At 41.3% G+C, this 18,132-nt stretch overlaps 2 protein-coding genes across 6 annotated transcripts in view; both read right to left on the bottom strand.

Moving 5' to 3' along the window:
- Window positions 1–951: 951 nt before the first annotated feature.
- Window positions 952–5,155, bottom strand: LOC119729471 (coiled-coil domain-containing protein 177-like). Its single transcript, XM_038202037.1, has 6 exons — window positions 4,917–5,155; window positions 3,729–3,840; window positions 3,257–3,507; window positions 2,527–2,898; window positions 1,874–1,986; window positions 952–1,185 (listed from the first exon to the last, which is right to left on the bottom strand). Exons 1-6 carry the CDS (start codon window positions 5,031–5,033, stop codon window positions 1,008–1,010), a joined length of 1,143 nt encoding a protein of 380 aa, XP_038057965.1. The 5' UTR covers window positions 5,034–5,155; the 3' UTR covers window positions 952–1,007.
- A 3,982-nt stretch (window positions 5,156–9,137) lies between these two features.
- The window catches only part of LOC119729527 (zinc finger E-box-binding homeobox 1-like), a 33,190-nt gene continuing 24,195 nt past the window's right edge, over window positions 9,138–18,132 (bottom strand). For 4 of the 5 annotated variants that reach the window (XM_038202122.1, XM_038202123.1, XM_038202124.1 and 1 more), the window contains 3 exons: window positions 15,437–18,028; window positions 14,751–14,939; window positions 9,138–13,338 (listed from right to left, as the gene is read on the bottom strand). In XM_038202122.1, coding sequence (XP_038058050.1) covers window positions 13,007–13,338; window positions 14,751–14,939; window positions 15,437–18,028 — 3,113 coding nt within the window. In that variant the 3' untranslated portion in view covers window positions 9,138–13,006. The remainder of the gene's footprint in view (window positions 13,339–14,750; window positions 14,940–15,436; window positions 18,029–18,132) is intronic. The other variant, XM_038202120.1, reaches the window with a different exon arrangement.

An 18,132-nucleotide genomic window follows, 5' to 3' on the forward strand; every position in this document is an offset into this window, starting at 1 on the left:
GGTTCGAGTCCCACCCTAGTGACTTTTTCCAACTTTCACTTGGGAGGTAACACACTGAGCATACAGTGTTTATACGTCCCAGTCGGTGAAGGGCAAAAACCACCCCAAAGCAAATTCTATCTTGCGAATACTTTCTTGTTTGTTGTTATTTACTTTTTTTGGTTGTTGTTGTTGTTGTTGCGATTTTTAATTTATTTTTTGTCTGTGTTGTTTTTCTTTCGTTTGTTTGATTGTTTGATATTTTTTGGTTTGTTTGCTGGTTTGGGAATTCATTTTTTTTTTTGTCAAAGCGCGAATAAAATTCCATAGGACTAGTTATACGGACCTGCACATCCCAGCATTTCCCACTAACATCCCATCCTGCCTGGATTAGAGTTGTTATTCGGTTATTCAATCCAGACTTTGCTAAATTTTGGGTTAAAAATGCATGATATGAACATTAACTGCAATGCATTGACAGACCGGTGAGATCGAGCGGTCCCTGTGGTTCAGTTGCAACGCGAAGGGCAATGGTACGGTTCGCGAATGGTTGGGACAGCACGCAGCATTATGCCAACTTAATTAACTAGGCACATTTTAAAATCAGTTTCGTTCGGGCTTTCTGCAGACTTTATCGAATCGCACTGGGCATTTGTTTTTAAACAAGTCGGCAGTTCCGGGTCTTTTCATATGCGTCTCCACTTGAAGAACATTGATATGTGCCTTTCCATGCTTTTGTTTAAGATACTTTCATGTGTTTTTTTTTCCAAACAAGTCAAGCAGCCACATTTTCAACAACTCGTCCAGTTCTCTTCAATCGCTTCAAACTATGGATGAGCTCATTACAATAGGCAAAGTGTTTTTGTAATATAGATTGTATTGTTGTTCGAGACAATGTGATTACATTAATGTAATCAAGTGTTTCTTCCCCCCCCCCCCGTCCCCCACCCTCAATTTTTTTTCTTTGTCGGATTTTTGTTTTGATTTTTTAATTTTGATTTTTGTTTTTGTTTTTACTTTTGGCTTCTTTACATGAGCCACTGGAGTTCAGGCTCGCAGGCATCGAAGAAGTCATCAACCTCGTTCTCACTGTCCTGGGCAGTCTCAATCTCATAATCCATATCGTACTCGTTCTCTTCTTCTTCGGCCAGGCGGCGAGCCAGAGCCCTGCGGATGTTTTCTCGGTGCTTCGCGTTCAGAAGCACCCTGAAGTTTGAAAGGAAAAGAAAATGACGAAGTGTTAAAAAAAATGTTGTCTTGTGGGGATTAAACCTTTGTATTTCCAAGCCTTATGCATATGTAGAAGCATTTTACCTGTGGTTTAACAATTAGATTAATTCCTCTCTGACGTATTATAGCATTAGATTTATGTTTTTGCTGAATGCTGATTAACTGTATATAGAAAGGTTTCATGGCCAGGCTCGGTTCTCGGGTGGAAATTCAACCGCTAACTGTGAATTGAACAATTTGTTGGAGATGTTTGGATACATTTAATTGAGATGACAGTCAGGTCATACTGCCTGAAACCCCGATAATACCTCTGGTTCTTCACAGGACTACGTCTCTTTAAAATATTCAAGTTTAAAATTGTTTTCCCACGTTCTTCTTTTAAGTCCAACCAATGGCCCCTCCTTTTCTTACATTGTGCCAGGCATAATAGACCCCTTGCACGGTGCGCCCTCACAGAGGACTGCAGTTTTTGTCATTTCAAATTCAGTGACAATGACATTAAACAATGCGTTTAGTCAGAGGAACAAATATCTGTCTCAGATATGACTTGAAATGTAAGGGACCAAGGGCGGATCCAGAACACAATTTTGGTGGGGGCCAAAAAAATTTGGGGTCACCTTTGTGAGGGACTGCTCAATGTAGGCGTAAAACCAATAGGGCTTACCTTTGAGTACGGAAACGCTCGCGACGTTCGTTGTTTGCTTTGGCCGTCTCCTGTTTCTTGGTTGCCGCCTCGGCAGCTTTCTCCTGGGAATCTTTGGCTGTTTTCTCGGCAACCTGAGCGACACAGAGAAACAGACGAGGGAAGGTTTGAATTTATACATGACATCCGTGATGTCGCCAAACTGATCGTTGTTGTTTGTCATCATGGCCGGAGTCATCATGTGGGCAGGTACGGTACTCAGTCATCATTCAGAATTGTAATGACTCGATTTTTGGCGACTTGACTCGACTCGACGCGAGTCACAAAATTCAGTGACTCGTTACAACTCTGTCATCATGCATCTTCATAATTCTCTAATTCTGAGGCGTAATTTGATGACGGCTAAGAAGTCCATACTTTATATTGAGTATTGAATTATTGTTGTCAGTCACATTTGCCATATGGACCTTCATCTATTAGTTTCGATTTGAAGTTTCTTTTAATTATAATTTTGTTAGCCAATGACAAGTCCAGCTTATTACGACTACCACCAGATTTTTGTGTTAGGCCTATACATGTATCTTGTTTATTTTGTTTAGTCATCTGTAGTCATTGTTAATGCATACAAATTATGCTTTTTGTATGACATCCACAAAATCCCTCCCTCATCTCACCTCTTTGGCGTGTTCAGCCAGGCGAGACTTGGCCCTGATGCGATCCATTCTCTCAGCCTCCTTCTGCTGCAATTGATTCTCAAACCTTTCCTGTTTCTTGGCGAGCATTTCGGCGGCTTCGAACCGGACCAATTCATCGGCTTCCTTGGCAAACTCTCGGGCGTGTTCCCCGGCCCGTGATTTGGCCCGCACTCGCTCAGTGCGAGCCTCGTTCAGTCGACCCACTCGTTCCTGGAAGGCGACCTGCTTCACGGCGATTTTGACGGCGGTCTTTTGCTTCAAGGCACGCTCAGCCTCTGCTGCCACCGCGTAGTGGTGCTGCCCCAGGCGGGAGTGGGCACGCAGACGCTCTTTCAGAGCATCCTGCTTTTTCTGTGTAAATGCGAGGTATCGAAAATAACAGGTATTTACTTCAGAAGATTAGGAAGCCAAAGCATATAGGCACATCTGACATAAACTAATTTGCTAACAAAATCATAACTGTGCATGTACAGGTCTATCGTTCCAAACAAAACTGTCAGCCTTTTTACTTTGGTTATTGAAACCATACATTCTCCGTTTTATTGTTTCATGCTCATTTACATCTGTACTGCTTGGAAGTTCAAACTGTCGAAAGATGTTGCAGGCAGAACTTTTTATCCATAGTTTCTTGTTTTCCTGATCGTGCCTTTTCATGTTCCTTGTGGTTTATTTCATCAGTTCATCCTCTCTTCGTCTTAAGTTTGTATACCTTTCTTCTAGCTTCGGCAGCTTTCATCTTGTTCTCTAGCTCCTCAGCTTTCTGCGAGTCCGGCAAGGATGGCACGCGATCCAGACGAGCGAGACGAGCTGGGGGACGGCGCGGGGGCAGAGCTGCGCCTGTCCCGGTGGTCTGCTCGCTGCCCACGGAGAAAGAAATAGCGCCGGAGGCGGTGGTGTTGAAGCTGACAATGCCCAAGGTTTGCAGCTCCAAAAGAATCTTGGCCTGGGTTTGGTTCACTTCTGATGAAAAAAAATAGAGGAGAATAAAAAGTAGGAGTAAGATTTTTTTTTATAAACTTCGGCTAATTTTCTAATTAGGCCTACACAACTATTTTGTTTCACTGAAAAATGTAAAAATTCGAAATGTATTATAAATTAACCCTCCCCTTTTCCTTTTGAAAATGTTATTGGTAATGTATTTAAGATTAATATCAAACGATATGTATGTCTAGCCTATCTACCTCCCCAAGCCGTCTTAATAAGTCCCTGGTTCGGAGCTCCGTAGTCGGGTTTGTTTTCAGTGTACAGGACACTTTCCGGTTGCTCCAAACTCTCACGTTTGGCTGGTCCAACCTGTGTGAAAAAAATGTTTGATACTTGTACATGTAATATTAATCATTAATTGTCGGCAAGTACAATCCAAGGAATAACAGGATGTCGTGGTGATAGTGTTTTCCCCACCCGCCGTCTTATAGATGGCCCGGTTCGAATCCAGTCTGATACATCGTGTCGATTGGATTCGTCTTTTCCAAAACGATGTTGTCTTGTATCGGCCTAGATTTTACGCTAACTTATTGCACGTTTTTTTAAAATCTCCCACACCACGGTGAAATCACTTGCATTGCTTTCTCAACAAAGTCCAGTGGAATGACACAAAATGGGCTTACGTCCAAGATACATTGTTTTGCTCGTCGTTAATATTTTGTGAGAATTATATCATGTTTATGAAATCAAGAATCGAAAAGTTATACATAATACAGAAGCATTACGATGTAGGCCTATGGAAGCATTACGGAAAGACATCTACCGCTTGTATTTTTCCTTCCATGATTCGAGTAATCATACAATAATGCCAAGGTCAGTCCGAAAAATAACATGGCAATTACTATTTTGTTTCTTTTCAAACTTGATATTCACCTCTGCATAGGTCTGCAGTTTAACCTGCGCACAAAACACCACGGACAACTCAGAAAACTGACATTAAGTTTTGTTTTTAAGTTTCTTTCAAAGTTTCCCTTTCAAAGTTTCCCTTTCCGAAATTGGCACAAACAAAATCTGTTTTTATATCGAGGCCTATTCATGTTATGTTCAAAATTAATAAGAACTGTTTACTTTAACCTAAAATGCGAGACATTACAGCAACGGTCAATCTTGTCCTACAGTTAACACAACCTGTATAAACCATAAAAATCATTGGAGAATTTGGCTTTATTTCAATGAAGCATGCGTTCTAAATGTAGACTTTGTCAATTTTGATGGATGAACAGAACCACCCCTTCCTTCCTCCATAATTACCTTGGAGCAAATCTTCCTCTGCAAGAAGCAGGGCAAAGCGATAAACATAAACGACTGATTATTTTTTTGGTCGTCACTGATTCACCAGGTTTTTAATACTCATTCCTCTTGGGATACGGTGCCTGATGTCGTACCTTGTTGGCACCACCAAAGCGCCTCCACATGTTCTGCAGTCGTGAGGCGTTCTTTCGGCCCATCCCCGGGACCAAGTCTGCCGGTCCCACCCGGACCCTCGATTTGTTACATCCCATCTCGACGATCTGTCAATACGTAACGAATGCCAGCTAAAACTAACAACTTTCTAGGCTTTAGCTTTCAATTTGAAGAGTTTTTAAATTTGCAAATCTCACTCGGTGTGATGCGTGAACGGTATCTGAATATGGTCAGCTGATTCTAGTCAGTTTGTGTATGTTTTACATATTCCGCGTTGTCTTGAACACGTGCGCGTTTCGAAATTTCAAATACGCAACAATGGTGTCCATTATTCCTGCCATAAAAGAGGATCGGTAGCGCGTCCGTACAGTACGCACCCGTGGATACAGCACTAAAAATACTGTGGCCGCGCGTAATACTATGTGCCATGCATTCTCGTTCTGCCTTGCCCCTTTTGATAAATTTCATGCAAATCTACATGAACAATTGAAAATGAAAATATATATTTTTTAAACATTAATTACAATTCGCTAGGCATGTTTTAATAAGACTGTAAATAGAGAGGGCCCGTGCGTTTTGGGTGTGACATCCTAAAAAAAAACAATAGAAATGATTGTTAGCATTACAAAAATTAGGCCCCCTATAAATCTTCCATTGAGACACTGAACGAAAAAAAATGGCCCCTAGTAAGTTATCAATTAAAAAATAATAATAACTCGGACTTGGTCGATATCCACAACACACTCACTATCACAACACAGTCATAATTCTATCATCAACGTCGTACCCTCAATAGTCCGAAGATAGTCCGCTCGATCGACAGTCCGAAGCTTTATTGATCCGAAGGTTCGATAGTCCGAACTCACAAATTTCCCATACCACCCCGGCCGGGGTTCATTAGTCCGAAAATGAAGGTTCGTTGCGATGAAATCCAAAGATAATTCGTTAGTCCAAAGGTTCGATAATCCGAAGGTTCATTGTTTTTACGGAAGGTTCGACAGTCCGAATTTAGAATAAGGTTAATTAGACCAAAGGTTCTGAAGTCCGAAATGAAAACAAGGTAGATTCATTAATCCGAAAACACATTTTGATTCATTAGTCCGCATTGGCAATAATGTTCAATGCTGTCAATTCGGACTGTTGAATTATTGTCGATTCGGACTATCGAAAGTCATCGTCTATTCGGACTATCGAAAGTTATCGTCTTTTCGGACTACTGAACCTTGGGATTTACTATCCTTCGGACAAACTATTCTATTTTCGGACTAATGAACATTTCGGACCAAACCTTCCGACTGATGAACCGGAACCTTTGGACGAGCGGTAACCGTATTAGTATGCATTCAAAGATGTAGGGAGGTGCTGGTTATGCCGGACTAGAAGGAGATTCTGGTTTCGTTTCACATAGAAAACTGTTCCACGTTAAGGAAAAAAAACCCGAACGTTTCTGGGGATGTTGGGCGGCAAAGCTGATTTTGAACCAAGTGTTGCCTCAGAGATGCCGGTGCGGATTGTGTGATATGCCTTTGTGATGAGTCAGACAATGACTACTTTTCGGCCGCCTAAGTAAACTTTTCTTTTGTGGTCATAACTGAATTAAAAGCAGAAAAGTAGAAAACAGTTGTCAAAACGTTCCATCGGCTATTCTGCTTTCTGAAGGAGACAAGCAGCTAGATGGCCACTTTTCGGCCGCTTGATCAAACTCTGTTGTTTATCAGGTAGCTAGCAGGAAAACATAAAAAGGAAACGTCGAAAACGGGGGAGTACGTGCCGCCCCACTCCCGATGATCCGTGCCCCCGGATACCCCAATTTTAGATCTTGAATTGAGCAAAAATACTCACTTGCCTGTAGTGCCCCCCTTGAAAAACGGTACACCCCAGGTGCCCCGACCCCCAGAAGTTAAACCTTAGTTCCCCCACTGGACATACATGTAGTGCTACGGCTACGTCTAGTCTGTTGTCAGCCGCTCCCCGAGTATTTTCAATGGGCGCAGACAGGGGCCCTAGACCTAGCTCTAGACAGCTGATTCGGATGCAGCCTCATTTCGCGTGACAGTGCAAACCTAAAAAAGTTCAACGTTGAGGGCGCACTAAACGTTTCGATTATTTTGAGTGCCAAAAAGTAGCAGACGAAATTCGGGCCGGGCGTGCGATTTTAACGTGCGCAGTCGCAAGCGGATTTCATTTTGAGTTTTTGTAGGCCTAAATGAACAATTTCTTACTCCAAAAAAAAGGTGAGTATTGAATTCAATAACCGTGGGAAGGCAAGTATGAAGTTTCTCAAAAGAAGCTTCTGGGATAAAATGTACTTTTACTTGTCCGCTTCTTCATGTTCTTGGGAAGTTGAGTCCATTTTCAAAGTATTTTCTAAAATTATTAACAAAATTGGAAATGTTTCTCAAATGTTAGTCCCAGATTAACACCTTTTAATTTTTTTTGCAATAACCGACCTTCATTAAGGTAAAGAAAGCAGTGTCAGGACGAAACAATCTTTCCAAATTGGGATGTAATCCAATAATTGAACACTCACTAGTTTGGGGATCCATCAACCATGCATTTTCACATTTAAAAAAGGCATAGGCTATTGATTTTTGAGAGAAAATAACAAGTAATTGTAGTAGGCCTGCCCAGCTAGCCCTACCACTAGCACTTGACTTGAGTGAAGAGAAAAGGCACAGACAGATAGGCCTAGACGGTGAGTAGACCCCCTTTCCTTCCCACAGTGCTTTAAAGCTATTGTGCCAAATCACTCACACAAAATCCAATAGCAATAGTCCTATAGACCTATAAAACACAGCAACATAACTTAAATTCAGAAGTTCCAATAACTTCCATCTGGCAAATTTTAAATTTACATGTATAACCAAAAATCTAGCTATTTCCATATTCATCCCCAAATTTAACCCTAACCGCCCCAATGCTACAAAATACTACTGAGGAGTAACCTGTAGTATGAATTTCTTTCCATACAACTGTGCACAGCACATGTAGTATTCTGTGGTATTTGGTACTTGACCCCCAAGACCTAATAGCCAACTTATTTTTGTAAGAAAACGAGACTTATCGACCAGTCCCCCATTTTGACCACATTTCCCCATTAATCATCCAAATCAAATGTTCTTCATGTTGGCTTATGTATCAACAACTTATAGTCTTGAGACTGAGAGTCCAAAATAACTTCAGGATCTTGTAACCAAGGAGGCTTCCTAAAATTTGAGAAAGTAGAAACTTTGCACACCTTGTATTTTGCTTTAACAGAATTTCAAAATCAGTACACAACCGCCACTTTTAATTTTTAAAGTCTTTCATCTTGAAACATTTTATTGCATCAAATCAAGAAGACAAAAAAAGTTAACAAGAGTACATAAATACAGAGTAATTCTCATTACTTAAGAACATGATCCACCATTTATCTTGCCTACGTCATTTACAGTGGCTACCACCACTGCCTTTGAAATAAATAGTACAGTTACAAGGAATAAATACACAGGTTTTCTAGGGTGATTTTCAAACCCCACCGGTTACAATAAATAATAAGGTCAAAGGTTAATAAGCATGCAAGCTTTTGTCTTTTTGAACAACAATGGCTCATGTTTGTGGCATACCTGAACCGTATCAGTTTCATAGCACACTGAAACGAAAAAAAAATCCAATAAATACATTTTGAACCAATTTCGGAACAGAATTATGTTCGTACTTATTTTGATGGCAAGATTTGTGAATAACATAAGATTATAGTCTTAGTTATAAACCTTTAGTTACTCAAGCTACGTAGTACAATACTGTTGAGTCGATTAGCACACATCGCAGTGCAACAATATCTACTGAACGATTGTTCATTTTGGAAATTTATGAGTTCAGTTGAACTGAAGATAGTAACAGGAATATGAAAATGTCACTTTTGTTAAACCCTGACAGTAACCATAAGCCAATGCTAAGATAATCTGAACATTTTAAACACTACCAGTGGTTTATATATAGCACACATATATGATTCATAAAATAATATGGTATCACGGTTGTTGACGTTTTGAATATTTCACTCTCTAGTCTTCACGGTAAAGACAAAATGCAAATGCCATTGTGGACAACTACCCTTATGAAGTACATCTTGAAATTATACCCTGCTTTTGTACCAATTTTGATAGTTGTACAATAAACTGATGAATAAAATCTGACTTCATTCAGTTGTACAACAAACCCTGCAAGGAACATGCTTTCATTACGTACATTTTTGTGTCCATCTTACTTGGGATGATACTGTGTAGGTACTTCCAGAGGATTTAAGTAAAAGCTTAATAAATACATTTTTGGGAACAGACACTTCAAACAAAATAAAACAGAAAGACAGTGGTCCAGTTGACTAAGCAAATACACAATACAAATCAAATGGGGAATCCATTCCGAGCCAAGCTTAAGCATATAATTTACAGCTGCCAAAACAATTTTACTTAATATTTTCCTTTTAAAAACCACTGAGGGAGTTTTGTTCTTCAACTCTTCTGGAGAAAAATTGCATACACAGGTTGATTCAAAATAACCTCGGTGAAAAATATACAGTTTTAAAACATGCGGTTTTTGGAAGGTTATGATCAAATCGAACGATTTCAAAATACACATGTACATTTTTTTTACAATTTTTTTTTCCAAAGTGAAACTAGACATACAGTCCTTCCCGTTACTTAGTACTAATTCAAAGTTTGGAAGATCTTATTTTATGGAGTCATTTAAAACCAAGAATGTAGTATCATTGTGATCTTACTGAGTGGTGAGTTCTTACAATCGAAATAATTAATCTTTTCTAAATGTATGTACAAAGTTCTGTTAATCTTCGAACAGAGTAATGATAATCTAATGTGAAGCTATGCAAGCTGTGTGAACCATTAATTGCGCAAAGTTTTACATAATTTGTCCCAGACCAATACTTAACGTCATGGCTCACACTGCAGTCGACACCTTATGGTTTGTACACTCTGTTTAATGTACACAGTATCTAAAACTAGATCAACATTATGTTATGATACAATTTTCATATACAGATGACTCACTGTTAATGCAAGTTTGCGTTTACAAATACTGTTCGTTACTCTAGAACAATTATATATTGCAGCCATTTAAACTCAATGCCAAGCTGAAATTATGTTATAAATCTACTTGTTACACATGGCTGTAATTTGTTAAAATACTTTTAAGGTAAAGCACCGAATTGTCTTTACTAGCAGCGTACTATACCTTGCAACCCTGATAGACGAATTGCTGTAGAATTTCAGTTCAAAAATACTCTGCCTTTTTAACTTAAATAGTTTCACAATTTTAATAACTTATATAATATAAACTTGTCCTATGTGGACATAGTCCACTGAAAAAAAGTTAAGCAGAAGACCCAGAATTTTTTTTTTGTCACAACTAAACCCAACAATAAAACTACAGTAAACTCTGATAACAGCAAAGAAGTTTTTAAAATGTATTAAGCAAAACATTGTCTCACAACGATTAACAAAACAGCTACGAACCTGTTACATAATGGACAGTTCAGCTGAAATGTGCAGTTACATACCCTTCAAATCGACTTAACATTTGCAGACCAATAAAACCTTTTTGAAACTCTCATTCTCTGTGAGGCATTATAAGTCACTTGTACTTTCCACCCAACTACATGTGGTCTTTGTCCATAGTTCCCCCCCAAAGTGTCAAAGTCATTCCCTTGTCGAATCATATTAATTGTTCCAAGGTCACTGGGATGGAAGTAGAACAGGCAAATCAAACCAGACACATCCCCTGTTTCCTATCCCCGGGCCCCGGGCCCCAGTGGAAGTGCTAATGTGTGTGCAATTTCCCCCCTCTCCCCTTCCCCCATGATACTGGGAGAACAGTGCCCATAGAGACTCGTAGCTACCCGTGGCCAAAGGCTGTGGCAATTGACGACAGGAAATATGTGCTGGGATGAAAGGAGGGGGGGGGGGGGAGAGGACCCCCCTCTTGTAACATACATACATTGTACATACATCCGTCTAATTTCCTCTCATGCCAAGCTTCTATTACATTGTCTGCTATAAATATTTTCGAAATCTTATTCTAGACATGTAGCGTGCTTTGATGTATGACTTGGTATTCTTGGATGAAATTATTTCCCCATTTTTGTTACTTTCTGACAAAGTACTTAAAAACAAGTCGTAAAATGCGGAAAATGGTAATTCCTCTGTTTCCTGGCTACCCACACAATTTTCTTTTTTCCCTTGGCGGAAGACATGTCGATACAATTTCATCCTCGGTCAGTTTCAGTTAAGACAAGGTAAGCCCCAATAGTGCATGGACCGTACGGCTGCACTTTGAGGGAAGCAATACGTTAATCAAGTTGATACGGTGACGGGAAAGTTCCATATCCTTCCCAGTTTCCTTTAACAGACACTTGTAAAACGCGGATGAAGAAGTACCTGTCAGTGTGTGTTACTGTCTCCTAAACACGGCTCATCCCGTGTCTTACCCAAGTCTTATGGCAATTAAGGCAGTAGCAGAATGCAGTTCTTAAGACAGCTAGTATTTTGCGGATTAAGTTGTTACTTAGACGTAATTGCATGAGACTGAGTAGGTCAAGTGGAGAGGTTTTCTTCTTTTTGATTGGGAGCCAAACACATCGATGTTATAAATTCACTGCTTTCCATAAAGGCGTTTACACACCCTAATCCCCCAACATGTTGAAATGGTTAGTGTGAACGTCTTCACTTTTTGATCAGTTGAAACATACAGAGGGTTAACCCATCCAACAAGTGCTGAGGAATGTTTTGATTTTCTGAACAGTTATTCATGCACTTCCTCTTCACAGGACGAACAACTGTGCCACCTAACTGATGCAGCCTTGGCACCCATACGCGGTACCCCCCCCCCCCCCCTCCAAACTTCACACAAGGGGCAGCTTTCTGGAATTGGCATCTCGTGACAAAGCCTGATTGAAGGTTTCATCCGTGATCCCGTGCCAGGAAACCGAATGATTATCCCCATCCGTTGCAAGGAGGGATCAAATGTCAAGAACGGATTTGGGAATCGACAGTTCTACCAGTGAGTGTTATTTTTAGGAATTTGTTCTGCGCAGATTTGTGCATTGTGTATGCATTACATTTAAAAATAAAAATCTCTCCACTGTCTCACAAACAGTTAACTTTTGTTCTAATCCTGCATGTAGGTTGGAAAAAAAGTGTCTCAAACTGTGGACTTCCAGTCATTGAAGTACATGTAAGTACACAGACAACTTTGTTCTTTGTTTTTCAAGATCCAACTTTAAGATATTTTGTAACAAAAAAAAAGGGTTTTAAATGGACATTGGCAACTGTCTGTTTATGCATTTCATATATTTGATCAAGTTGTAAAAAAAGTGCTTTTTAAATCCTACACAACCCCCAAAGCAGCATAATTGTCTTTAATGTCTTCACACCATTTCACATAGCACACATATTTATTCATCTATGCCAAGGCGTAGCACACTTCTTATTAAAATATAAATTAGTCTAGTTCCACACCCATAATCAGGGCAAGAAAATGTGGCCGGCATTTGTTTTAGTTTGTATTTCATACACATCTTCCTCTGCACCGACATCAAAGGTTTACCCTAGGTAAACCTCCCTGATTGGGTTTTGCAGATGGAAATTGTGTCTGACTTTTGTTGTCTTTAAGTTTGTAAAGATAGCACAGGCAGTGAGAGAAATGGGAGAAGACACATTAGTTTTCTAATACACTACAAGAGTTTACCCAAAGTAGATTCAAGTTTTATAGGAAACTAGGTGTAGCGTGTGTTGCTACATGGGTACAATAAAAATGTACACCTCTGTAAATATTTTTTGAAAATAAACTCTCTTACTTGTAGCACACGATACAGTATGTATAAGAACCAAATTTTAAAAAACAAAACAGACCTAAAAAAGTAAAAGTTGCATTTTACACCATCACATGGTGAACATGCATTGTCACAAATAATCACTAGAAAACTGACATTGGAAGTCACTGGTCACTCTATTATGGTCCTGCTGTGTGTACCTACTGCGCATGTTGTCTGAGGTTCAGTGTTGGCATAGACCACTCAGTCAAGGGGCGAGGCAGGGATGACGTCCTCCTTGTACCTCATCCCGTTCTGCTTGTCACACCTGTCAATCTCCCCAGTCTCCATCATCATGTCTTCCTCCTCTTCCTCCGGGGTCCCTTTACCCATCCCCCGGCCCAGAGTGTCCTCCTTGCGGCAGTAGCTGTAGCGGTGGTTCATGTGCTGGCTGTAGGAGCCAGAGTGGGAGAACTTCTTAAGGCACTTGTCGCACTGGTAGGGCTTCTCCCCGCTATGCAGGCGGGTGTGCTCCATCAGGTGGTGTTTGTGCTTAAAGGCTTTGCCGCACTCCTTGCACTCATGAGGCCGTTTACCTGTAACCAACACAAGAGAAAAATGGATACATGCCACATGAGTGGATACTTCAATGGATATCTACACTATTTCAGTATAAATCAATCATTACCGGTTAGTCAAACACAAATGCGCTGTACTGTTAAATAGATGTGGAACTAAAGAAATGAATACACTTTACAATAAAAAGGTTGTTGCAACCTGAAAAATAAGCTTTAAGCAGAAAATAGGTCTCTGCTGTGACTGAGCAGACACCATTTTTTCATAAACAGAGCCACAAGGGATTTAGCATTTCGCTTTACCTGCTGGTCAATCATATTACATAAATATCCCGCTATAAAACTTAAATGCACATGTACTGCGCTAGCGAACAAGGCAATTATTTCCAAATGAAAGAACAAAATAAAATCTGTGTTAAGAGAACATTTAAGTTATTAATGTTTGCTGCTTTTGTAGACCAAGATACAGAGATTACAAAAGGGCCCCTCATTCAGAAAGACGAGGCCACAAGAAGTATTAAAATGTGTCTAGACTCGATACTGTATGACTTGGCCTAGGGCTGACCAACTTTGATAAGTGTAGCTATCAAAATAATCAAGACATGATCAGTGTCGCACACTCAACCATCTGACCAGAATTATTGAACATCTGTTCGAGATGGTAAGCGTGAAGAGTGATTCCAACTGCAAAGTATGATTAAGATGTAAGTCAACTTCCCCTTACAAACTTGCAGTGTTGGCTTGGGGGAAAAACAGCTGAAAAGTACAGGCTCAACAATCAGAAAAGTAAATATAAAACAGGTGTCGGTTATAATCACTAGGGGGTTTAAAAATGGTTGGAAGCATGTAACATCCTAACCATTACTACTTCTTTTGCATTCACGTGCAACAAGTTACAAAAAGCAACACAATTCTTAAGTTAGCATTCAAAAGTTATAATGAACATAAAAAGCTGCCGTCTAAAGAGCCATGCTAGCCAACCGTTTTGATTATGACTGACACTAGTCAGTTACATTGAAAAAAGGTTGACTAATAAAAGGAAGTTCCCATTTTTCTGAATTTCATTCATTTTTTCTTTCAGGTTACAATAGATGTTACTTCTCTTTAGGAAGTGTTTTGATGCTGATTTTTTCTTATGTTTTTTTTCAATAAAACAACAGATTTTAGTAAATTTGTAATTATGGCACACATGTAGTTTCTACCTTTGCAATTATTCCTCATCAAAAGAAAAAAGCTGGGAACTCCTTTTGGAAAACCATGCATAGTTCACATTTGTATGAGAGCAAAGCGAATTTCATACCATCAAAATCAACCCCACAGCAAATCCGCTTCGCTATCACACATCCATGAAGTATGAACACGGCTGTAGGCCCTGCTATTATCAATGCATTAAAATAAAATAAAAGAAAAGAACAAGCAGATTGATGACTGACTTTTTGGCTCACCTGAGTGCTCATACACGTGTCTGAGCAACGAGCTGTGCTTCTGGAACGTCTTGGGGCACTGGGTGCAAGAGTAGAGTCCTGCCGATGTCCGGAGGGGGCGGTCCCTTCGCCTGCGGTCCCGGTTTGGTGAAAGCTCCCCAAGAGAATCCTCCACTGCCATCGCAAGATCACTGATGCCTGTCAATTGAAAGACCAAAAATCAAAGGTATACTTCTAATTTCACCATCAACTCAAAATTCTTGCAGATCCTTCAATATTGATCAACGAGGAAGTTTTGATGGTTTAACAGGACTTGTTTTACAGGATGGTTTTACAGGATGGTTTTGCAGCCCATTCAACATTCATTGGGACTTTATGCTCCTTAAAAGCTTAGGTACAGAGCTTGTGTGTTAAGTTTCCTTCAGAGAGGAGATTTCAGAGGGTTAAGGGGGTCCTACTACATGTTTTATTTTAAGAAATATTTTTAATTTTCCTGTTGTATCTTGTGTATTTTTTAAACCTAATTTTATGATAAAAAGTCTCTTCAGTTTTTACCCAAGTTGTCTTAAAGAAGCATCACAGTTATTGAGAACCACAAAAAGGCACTTGCTTGAGGACCTCTTTTGTGCGGTGAACTGTTTTTAGGTAAAAGTGTTACAAGATAAATGTTTTTAATCAGGTGACCTTTCACCTACCATTATTGTGCATTCCATTACTGCCGACGATGTTATGTCGATAAGTAGGTGGCTGAGTAGTCTCCACCTGCAGTGGAGTGATTGGAGGATAGGTACCCTTCATCATTGCTGATGCGTACACCTCTGTCAGCGGACTTGTTGGGTAGGAGGCTCCATTGACAAACTCCATCCCTTCGGGATACTTCATCCTCTTAGGAGGGTATCGATTTGGCATCGGTACGTAGGCAAAGTAAGGCTCGGCGTAGGGTCTCTTCAACACCAAGTTGCCATTGGGACAGTGGGAGTGGGCTTTCAGAGTGTTCTCCAAGCACAGATTTGCCCGTGACCCATCCGGATTGTAAGACTGGAAGATGTAACTGCCTGCTGTGGTGTAGAGCGGGGGATAGTTGTAACCGTACACTAACTTGGGGGACATGGAAGACAATGGGAGGTTTCGACTGGTGTGCTTGGGTAAGGAGAGGTCTAGCGGAGCCTCATCTACAGTCTGTCTGGGTGAGGGCCTGGAAGACACAGTGGCTGGAGAATTACAGTTGGAATGCTCCTCCCGATCTCTCAGGCTGAGGTTCTTGAGGCCATTTTGCCTCCGGGACAACTCCAGTTGCTCTAGTCTGTCGTAGGGGTGCGATTCTACTGTGCTGGTACTCCTGGGTGATGAAGCAGCCCTTGGACTGTACCTCCTCTCTGGTGTTGCCACCCTGGAGCGACTATCATTTGAGGCTGTCTCACTGACTTCAGTGTAACCGTTGATTTGTTTCCCTGGTGACTGGGTACGCAGCAGGTTATTATTGATGCAATTTTTCTTCATGAGACCCAAGCTCTTCAGAGAAGGATCACATCCTTCCTCTTCAAGCTTACGTGTCCGTTTAAACCATGTCTCAACGAAGGAAGGCTTAAGATTCATTGCCAGAGAGATTTTCTCAAGTCCATCTTCAGAAGGTCGGGCATGCATGGCATAAAACGCCCGCAGTGCATGCTCCTGAGCCTCAGATATCTGGTTCAGGCCATTATGGTAGATTTCACTGGTCTTTGAGTTGTCGTTTTCTTGGGAACGGGAGAGAAGATTGCCATTGCACTCCTTGGGGCTGTGGACTGATGTGAGAGGGGAGGCTAGGCTTTCAGTCTCACTCATATTATTGCTGATAGTGTCATTCATTTCTGAGTCTGTGGAGGGTCTGCGCTCCCGTGCACGATCCATACTAGCAAGGACCTCACGCTGGTACTCATAATACTTGGTCAGGTTTGAGTTATTGTAACCTTTGACCTTCTGGACATCCTCATTTAATTCGCACAAGTACCTCTCGTGCTGGTGGAGTTCAATAGGACTTTCGAATTCCCGGCCGCAGTACTTGCAGCCTGTACCTTTGTTGTCCAGGTAAGGTATGCATCCATATCCCCGCTGAGATTCCAAACACTTGGCAATTGCCTGGGCCTCGTGGACTTTGCGAAGGGTGTAATCAACAATGCTGTAGATTTTGTTTGGTTTGGCCCCATTGACTGGGAGCAGGACAGGGTTACTTGAGGTCAGCCTTTCCTTAGAAATCTCGGGTAGTACCACTTTTTCGGGGGTAGGTAGCATCGGGGAACTTTGTGATGAAGATGTTGATGGAGTTGGGCTCAGGATTGGTTGAGGTTGCTGAGTGGGTGAAGGGGGGGCTGGAGGTGATGGGAGAGGCGCGGTTGGGGTTACAATGGGGGCAGCTTGAGTAGGAAGGGGTGCAGAAAGAGGTGCAGAAATGGGTGAATGGACTTGAGTAGGGGCTGAAGCAGGAGCATTTGATGCCTTGGACACCTTCGTCAGTTTAGAAATGTCAGTGTTCTGTCCCTGCAACTTTAATTTACTGACAGTTGCATCAACAATCTGCAGCACTTTCTTGACAGCGTCATTTGGTGGAGTTGTCTGTTGATCAGTGCTGGAATCATCCGACTTTTCAACGTCCTTCATGCTGTCTGAGCCAGGAATCTTGATGTGTAGCTGGGTCATGTAAGAAGGCATCTTGTCCGTTGGTGCAGGCTCAGGGTCCTCATCAACTGTTGTAATCTTGTTGGTCATGGGCTGCTGGGGGATGGGAGACAAACTCCCATTCATCACTTTGACAGGAGCCGGCATGTGAGAGACCATCACTGGGTTCTCCTTCAAGGGAGAACACTTCTTGCTGCTGATGTGAGAGCTGTAGGAACCCGAATGGGAAAAACGCTTCCTGCAGATGGGGCACTCGTATGGCTTCTCCCCACTGTGGATGCGCAGGTGCTCCTTCAGATGGTGCTTGTACTTGAAGGCCTTCCCGCACTCACCACACTTGAACTTGCGGTTGCCTGTGGAGTGGGTCAACATGTGGCGCTGGAGTCGGTAGATATTCACAAAGGCTTTGTTGCAAATGTCACAGACCTGGTTTCGGCCTGGCATGTGTGTGGCCATGTGCCGCTCGAGTTGCGACTTGTAGGCGAAGCAGTAGTTGCACTCGGGGCAGGAGAAGTTGCTGATTGTCTTCTCGTGGCGGTACTTGATGTGCTCCTTCAGGGATGTAATGCGTTTGTAGGAACGGTCACAGTAGGGGCAGTCTACTGGCTTGCCATCTTCACAATCAGTGCCACCTGTGAAAAAGATGGAAGTTAAAGAGAGTTTCAATAATACAGTATAAACAACTACAATAAGCAGCTCACTACATGTTTACCCTCAAGTTGCTGTTTGGACTGTG

The sequence above is a fragment of the Patiria miniata genome, unplaced genomic scaffold, assembly GCF_015706575.1.
Source record: "Patiria miniata isolate m_02_andy unplaced genomic scaffold, ASM1570657v1 HiC_scaffold_21, whole genome shotgun sequence".
NCBI classification, from domain to species: Eukaryota; Metazoa; Echinodermata; class Asteroidea; order Valvatida; family Asterinidae; genus Patiria; species Patiria miniata.

Bases quoted from the DNA above. Each gene is read 5' to 3' on its own strand.
- LOC119729471 (XM_038202037.1), bottom strand. From the start codon at position 5,033: ATGGGATGTAACAAATCGAGGGTCCGGGTGGGACCGGCAGACTTGGTC. The intron at 2,899-3,256 runs GTATACAAACTT...GCATTTACACAG, and splicing joins CTGCCGAAGCTAGAAGAAAG to AAAAAGCAGGATGCTCTGAA. The intron at 1,186-1,873 runs GTAAGCCCTATT...TTCAAACTTCAG, and splicing joins GAGCGTTTCCGTACTCAAAG to GGTGCTTCTGAACGCGAAGC.